Source organism: Atta cephalotes (genome assembly GCF_000143395.1).
Source record: "Atta cephalotes unplaced genomic scaffold scaffold00019, whole genome shotgun sequence".
NCBI lineage: Eukaryota > Metazoa > Arthropoda > Insecta > Hymenoptera > Formicidae > Atta > Atta cephalotes.
This window is the reverse complement of record NW_012130083.1, coordinates 4,809,609-4,817,365: the sequence shown is the minus strand read 5'-3', so window position 1 is coordinate 4,817,365 and position 7,757 is coordinate 4,809,609. Positions and strand designations below refer to the sequence as shown.

Here is a 7,757-nt window from a genome sequence, read left to right as displayed (position 1 = left end):
TAAATCTTTTAAATTTTTTTTTGCAAACAACTAAAAGATTACAACTTTTGAATTATATTATTATTGTAAATGCTTATAGTAAATGAACACTATATAGAAGTTTTATTTGAGAGGTATCGAATAATATATCAATAATTTCCACTTATAACAGGGATTCTTTAGTTTCGTTTATATTATCACGAACAGTTCTGAGTCTGTTATCCCTCATTGAAGTTGTATAAGCCAACATGACTGCTCCGATCAGCACTGCCATGGACAGCTTAACTGCTGCTCTTAAGTCCAACATTATTCCCAATCAGGAGTATCTACTACAGGGATCAGTGTTAGATACCTCTGTAGAAGTACTGCTGCACAGACTTCGTGGTTTATGTGACAATGTTGATCATGGACCTGAAGGTTTCTATGACCATGAGATGTGTTTCAGCATCCGTAGGTAAAATCATTTCTTTCATGCCAATGCTGTTTTTATAGATGTATTTATTTAAAAACATAGATATAGCTATAAAAAATGTAATCAAAATTGATTTACATATTGAGTTGCAAGTATTTGTTTGACTTCTTTTCAGAAGTACTCCGCAGGAACAACCGCTATTACTGCGAGTGCGACGTACTCTGGATGCGAGTAACGCAGACATGCCATGGCAGTTGAGATACATCGGCCAACCTGAACTAGGTGATAAATCTCGACCAACGATTGTTCGCAGTAGCATCGACATTGCTACAAGTAACACCGTAGTGGAGTTTCTTACCGAGTTGGGCTGCAAACTGGACTTCGAATATGTTACTCGTGGTTACATGTTTCGCAAAGGAAGAATGAAGATCACCGTATCAAAGATCTTTAAAGTGAACCAGGGTAAGGTGCCAGAAGGCGTGCCGGAAATGATTTCACAGAGTTATTTGGTTGAACTCAGCGTGTTGGCTCCCAGTGGACAAGATGCCATAGCAGAGGACATGAGGATATTTGCGGAACAGTTACGACCTTTGGTGCAATTGGAGAAAATAGATTATAAGAGATTAGTTCATTAATTATGAGATTTTTTATCGCAAAACTCATTCTTACGCATTGTGTGTAGTGCGACGAAAAATGTTCATCAGTAGCAATTTTTTTAAAAGGTAGAAAAAATTTTTCGTATATTTGAACAAAAAAGATAAAAAAGGCTTCAAGCCGAACAAAATTATTGCTAAATTATAGTATAATTATAAATGAGAAATTTTCAAAATACGTTTTATCCAAAATTTGTAATTTTCAGAAAATGAGAAAGAAAGAAACTATATATTTTCAGAAAATAACAATATGTCAGTAGGATGTGAAATATTAAATAAAATTACTAAATAATTGCTAAAAATGTTAAACAAATGCATTTTGTTTATCTCTAGTTAAAAAAAATAGAATGCACTTCGAAATGTCTACATTTTTTTCAGCATATAAATTAATGAAAAAATGCTTTCTGAATATCTAAAAGTCTTATAATATGAGTCTTTGACTCATTCTGAACATTTTGCTATCTTTAATTTAAAAAATAAAATTTTGACGTTTTTTTCAAAACGCATTTTGAAAGTCTGCTTCTCAATACTTCGAAATCTCTATATTTACTATGCTGAAGAGGACTCCAAAGCGAATCAAAACGTATAATCAATTTGAAATAATGATAACATTAGCCTTCTCATGAAGTAATAAAAGTTTTGACATTACAGCTTGCGCTTCCTCTCTAATTGCGCTGTATTCTCATCTTGAATTTCTCTGTTTATTTTAAGAGGTAAAAATAAGCGACATAATATTGATGTTAAATAAAAACATTTATGTAATGTTACGTTTAATGATAAAACAAATTTTTTTATTAAATATAACATTACATAAATATTAATTCGCTCTTACTAATTAATTTATTCACAATTCTTGAATGATATTAATAACAACCAAAAGTCGCACTGCTTAAACAGTCGTCAAAGAAATATAAGATATCAATGTAATAGTTTTAGAATATTGTTTTAATTGTGATTATATTTTAATATTTCTCTCTCTTGTAACACACTCGATATATAAGATTTGCTTTGCCTTTTAATTCTTTACTTACAAAGAAAGGCTTTCAAAAGGACAATTTTAGCAGTCGATCGTTGTTCATTATAGAGTTAAAAGTAAAGTAAAAAGGGTTGAGATTGCCATATGTAAATATGCAATTTATGCAAAATATGCATCTTATGCAAAATATTCAATTAAGTATTTTACATAAATATCCGCTATTTATTTATTACTTATTTTCTATTAAAATTACATCATCGATCTTACATCATGTGATCTTTTTCAATTTTATTTCCCCGAAATTATATAATATAGCGTCTTCCACGAATGCTGATATTTATTACAGTTAAAAAAAGATCATATTGTGACACATTCTGATATACTCTGTCAAATATAGCGTTGAATTTCAAATCGCAAATTAAAAACATACAATCATCTCATCCAAGCTTTTTAATTAATGATGAATGTATTATTTATTTATATGCATTAATTACGTAGAAATAATAATAATAAAAACTCCTCTTTATAATCCACTTCCGTCGCATGAGTCGCGTGTCACGTCAACATTCGACTTAAAAAATTTAGCAAAATTTTGTCGCAATTAAAATTCGATTGATAAATTAATTTAAAAAATAATTTGTCAAATAACAATTAAGATTAATTGTTGATTTAGAAATGTGAATAATTGGAAAACAATTCTCACAAAAATTGCAGTATTAAAGCTACACTTGAACTACGGAGTACAAGATAATGCCGGTGGCAGCACCGTTGATAGAAAACTGACGATGATGGAAGAGTGGGCGAACAGGTCGATGTGTGCCAAATAGACTAAAATCGACGCCATTTTATATTCAGTGTAGTTGTAGCGTGGATCTGACTCCAATCGCAAGTGATTTTTAAGCAGTTCTAGTAGAACACTCTCATAGGTAAGTATGAATTCTTGGTCGTCAATTTATTGTGCAGAGCGCTGTTGAGATTTTGTTCGACCACTTGATGTTTGTTGGGAGATTCCGCATGGTGTGAGAGTAATCAACCAGAGACGCTTGAGACGCTTGCTCGCTGGCGGGAAGCCGGAATGAAAAATTTTTAGCGATATATCGTGAAATTTTTATGATGGATCGAAAGGCGAGGAGGAAAAAAGACAACGAGACGATCTATTTTAACATACCAATGTAGATACAAGGCTGTTTTTGATTCCTGCACTAAAATATAAAATAAAAACTGCATTAAAATATTGGCTGCGTTTAGTAGAAAAAGCACCTTTGCAACAGTTGTAAAATTCTTAAATATGATATTGGTTTATTTAGATCCAGTGAGGAACTAGGAACAAGACTCGTCACATTAAAGAATTTTACAACAGCTGCAAAATTCCTTTTTCTGCTGAACTCAGCCTTTCTCGCTTTTGCCAATTGTCAAACTATATTTATTTGACTTTAAGTTTCAAAAGTGTACACTAGTTCAAGCAAAAATAGTTTAATTTTTATCTCAATTAACAACCAATTCTTCATCCTTTTTTTAGTTCTAAAAATTAGAAAAACATGAAGAGCAAATTGAACGGAGATTAAAGTTTAATGTTTTCTTTCTATCCATTTCTTATATCAAATGAATTTTAATCTTGGTTCAATTTACTTTTCATGTTTTTCTAATTCTTAGAATTAAAAATAAGATGAAAAGTTGTTAATTGAGATAAAAATTTTTTATTAATTCTTAGAACTACAGAAAGAGGAAGAGTTAGTTGAACCAAGATTAAAATTAAATTATATCGATGGAAATAGGCATGAAATGGACATAATTGATATTGATATGTAATTTATACATTTAATACACTGTTAAACACATTAAAAATTACATGATTATAATGCTGAACATATTGAAGAATAGATGTTAGGCTCGATGATAATAATGCTATTAATTTGTAAATCGCCTCGATTTCATTTATAAGTAATTCGACTTTATTTTATTTTTTATTCATTTATTGAAAATTTATTTATACATATGTATTAAGAATACACAAACTGTATCTCACTTCTTACATTTATTATATTATATTCGCATTGTATCGAATCTTAGAACATAGAGGCCCGTATTCAGAACGTGCTATTATCTTTAAAATTCTATAGTATGCGTAACGTAAATTGCGTAAAAGCATGTTAACATCATTGTAAGCGCATTCTGAATACGGGCCAGAATATAAACACTGAAAGTGTCATAACTTTAGAAACGACAGCACAAAATCTTACATAACATAAAAGGCATAATATATAAAAAAACCAAAGTCCTTCATTTTCTTTCCTTTTCACAAAATAAAAGTGATTGATTTTTTTATGCTTTATGTATTATATAAAGATCTGTGCTTTGGTCTTTATCTTCAGTAAACAATATTGGATTTTAAAGGTAGAGTTGATTTTTTTTGCTTGGAATTTTGGTAGATGAATTTAAATTTGTAAAAATACAATTTAATCCATCTTCTAAAAACTTGTTTAAGCTTTTACAAATATGCAAGCTTTTTTTTCAGACAGTCTAGAACACAGGCAGTTTTTATTTACGCAAGTGCATAGATAAATTTCAAAGAGACAAGGACAGATAGATATTGGGAACACTTTCTACATCATTTGAATTGACTTTTAATCTATATTCGAAATATCGAATAAATCTTCAGATTGTGTTATTTATAATATGTTTGTTTTCAGGTTGAAAAATGTCTCGATATCGCGAATGGGATCTATCTTGCAAGGTTTATGTTGGTAATTTAGGCAGCAGCGCTAGCAAACATGAGATTGAAAGCGCATTCAGTAAGTATGGCCCACTAAGAAATGTGTGGGTAGCTCGAAATCCTCCCGGTTTTGCATTTGTGGAGTTTGAAGATCCACGAGACGCTGAAGACGCCGTAAGAGGATTGGATGGAACGTAAGTTTGAGAATTAATAATTCTTATTATATGCAATCTTTATGTATCAAAATACAAAGAATCCTGCATAAACCTTGGAAATTGAATTTTCGGATTGGCTAAAAATTTGATGTAGATCTTGTCGTTCTGATAAAAAGTCCACAGGTACACTCTACAATGAACCGTTTGACCTCTAGGCGTCATTTTTCAAAACGGATCAATACTTCAATAACTTATTTTCAACGAGTATAGTGCATTCCTATGTCATTATTTGCACTTTCTATATATATTTTTAAGTACCGTGAAGACTTGTTATCAGAACAAAGATTATGTTATAAATCATATTAATTGTTAAAGGTGTAGATAGTTTCTACAAATGACAAATTAGAAATTTATTTAAAAATTGTTGTAAATTATTGATTAATACTTTTATATTCGAGTCAGATTTTAGGAAGATAACTTTATTACAACGAACTGTTAAACATCAGAGACAAACAGCGAAAATATAAGAGAGCTTAACAACTAATAAAATATGAACATAGTACTTTGTTGTGCACTATTCATGCTAATCATACATTACACGCATGCTCCTTCCAGCGCTCTCACACAGTCACAACATCTGCATGAACTCACTAGATTATTCATATTAATAACACTCCTCCTTAATCTAGTGAGTAAAAATAAATAATGTTTTATTGATTGTATCCAACTACTTCTAAACCTTTGAGACAAAAAAGATGTTTGGCATTACTTAATGATTTCATAGAAATATCTGCTATTATTCTATCAATAGATTCATATTGTAAGTATTATTTGTTTATTTTCAATAGCTTCTCTGATAAAATGATATTTAACATCTATGTGTTTAATTTTATTATGAAAAATTGAATGCTAATCTGTGAATAGGGTCAAAAACATGTTTTCAACAATTTAAAACATGTTCAATTGATATTTGTAATATGTTAACATTTTTTTTATAGTAGTGTTTAAAGTATATTTGAAACATTAAAAACTTTTAAGAAAAAACACAATATATTTTATATTTTCTTAAAAAAAAACATTTACCAACTCTGTCTCTGAGCGCTTTGATTATTATTAAAATTATCATTAAAAATTACTATAGGTTCATTACAATTTGTTAATTCAGTTAACAAACCTTTTAAATGAATTGCTTCTTTGGCTGACTCAGAAATAGTAACATATTCCACCTCTGTACTAGAAAGCGCTTTTATGTTCTATTTAAAGTTTCCCAAGATATGGGTCTATTTGCTAACATGAAGATGAAACCATTGTAAGATTTTCGATCATTAGAATCATTCGCCCAATTAGCATCTATTAGTCTGTAATGTGCACATCGTTCTTTTGTACGTTAGACAATAATCAATGAGACCTTTAAAATTCATTTGACTGCTTTCCAGTGTTGGGCATTTATTATGAAACAAAGAATGGATTCCGATCAAAATTATTCCATTTTTCTCAGAAAACACAATAGAAATATAGGAAATAATTGAATAATTTCGATCGGAATCCATTCCGATAAGTACCCTGATCAGTACGAGCAACATTGAACTGATTTAAAAAAATTAGTTTTACATAATAAGCAAGATCAGGTCTTGAATTTACAGCTAAATACATTAAAGATCCTATTAATTGCTGATAGAGTACATCAATATTTGTCAATACAAATTAGCTTTGCATTTACTTCCATAGGAGTTGAAACTGATTTCGCTTCTGAATACATATCAAATTTTAAAAATAGCTCTAAAATATAATCTTTCTGATTCACACTTATGCATTTTGATTTCTTTCAATGTTTAATTCTAAGCATCTTTTGGTTTGTCTTTTGATTTAAAACTTTGATTTAAAATTTCTCATTGATTTTTTCAACTTTCAGAGCTATCTTTAGAAAATATCAAAAAATTATTAACATACACTGCATAATTATGAGAAACTTGTCTGTTTTAAAAAATATACACGCTTCAAACTTAGACTTTTGAAAACCAAGCGTGAGAGTTATGTTAGCTATTTTAGGGAAATAGTAACTATTTTTATTGTTATTGTATGACATTATTGTGTGAAAAACCACATTTCTTTGAAAATGAAAGAACTTCATGTTTCTGGAAAATTCCAGAATAGAGGTCTAAGCTTTATAATTTTTCTAGTAATAATGAGTCTAATTTATTAGTATTAAAGCATATGAGCAAATTTATAAATAGTACGGAGAAATAAATTATTCAATTATTTATTATTGTGCAAGATTATTTAATATGATTATTGAGTATCAATTACTTATATTGTAATACTATTGTAATTATTTTTAAAATTGATTTTTGTTCAAAAGGAGACAAAATAGTTTAATTTAGCGAGATTATTATATTTAATTGAGGGTATATCAAGTGACATACTTTCCATTTTTTAGACGATGTTGTGGCACCAGAGTGAGAGTCGAGATGTCCTCTGGGAGAAGTCGCCGTGGTGGTGGCGGTCGCAGACCTGGTCCTCGTTATTCTAGGTAAGAAGATACATAGTATTTCGCAGCAATCGCGCACTTTACAGCGAAAATAAGCGTTAAAGCTGTGACGCGGCTAAGCGTTCCTCGCCAACGTAGGTATTCATGGTGTAGAAGAGCTTCTCTCTTGTTCTCAGAGCAAGAGAGCGCTCTTGTCATCAAAATGAACAATGCACGAGTCTTATGTTTCATTTCAGTGAATATTTTTTCGTGCACATCATCACCGCGAGAATCGATATTGTCCCTTTTTTATGTCTCTGTTTATGAATATCGATATATATATATATATATATATATATATATATATATATATATATATACACATATANATATATATACTAT

At 29.9% G+C, this 7,757-nt stretch overlaps 2 protein-coding genes across 2 annotated transcripts in view; both read left to right on the top strand.

The window, feature by feature from the left end:
- Positions 1 to 227: 227 nt before the first annotated feature.
- LOC105619114 (mediator of RNA polymerase II transcription subunit 18) lies at positions 228 to 1,026 on the top strand. Its single transcript, XM_012200644.1, has 2 exons — positions 228 to 433; positions 567 to 1,026. Exons 1-2 carry the CDS (start codon positions 228 to 230, stop codon positions 1,024 to 1,026), a joined length of 666 nt encoding a protein of 221 aa, XP_012056034.1.
- A 1,850-nt stretch (positions 1,027 to 2,876) lies between these two features.
- Positions 2,877 to 7,757, top strand: part of LOC105619113 (RNA-binding protein 1) — a 10,210-nt gene continuing 5,329 nt past the window's right edge. Inside the window, exons 1-3 of the mRNA XM_012200643.1 lie at positions 2,877 to 2,946; positions 4,711 to 4,927; positions 7,326 to 7,418. Coding sequence (XP_012056033.1) covers positions 4,719 to 4,927; positions 7,326 to 7,418 — 302 coding nt within the window. The 5' untranslated portion in view covers positions 2,877 to 2,946; positions 4,711 to 4,718. The remainder of the gene's footprint in view (positions 2,947 to 4,710; positions 4,928 to 7,325; positions 7,419 to 7,757) is intronic.

Coding starts and splice junctions, on each gene's coding strand:
- LOC105619114 (XM_012200644.1), top strand. CDS start 228: ATGACTGCTCCGATCAGCACTGCCATGGACAGCTTAACTGCTGCTCTT. Junction 434..566: donor ATGTGTTTCAGCATCCGTAG/GTAAAATCATTT, acceptor ACTTCTTTTCAG/AAGTACTCCGCAGGAACAAC.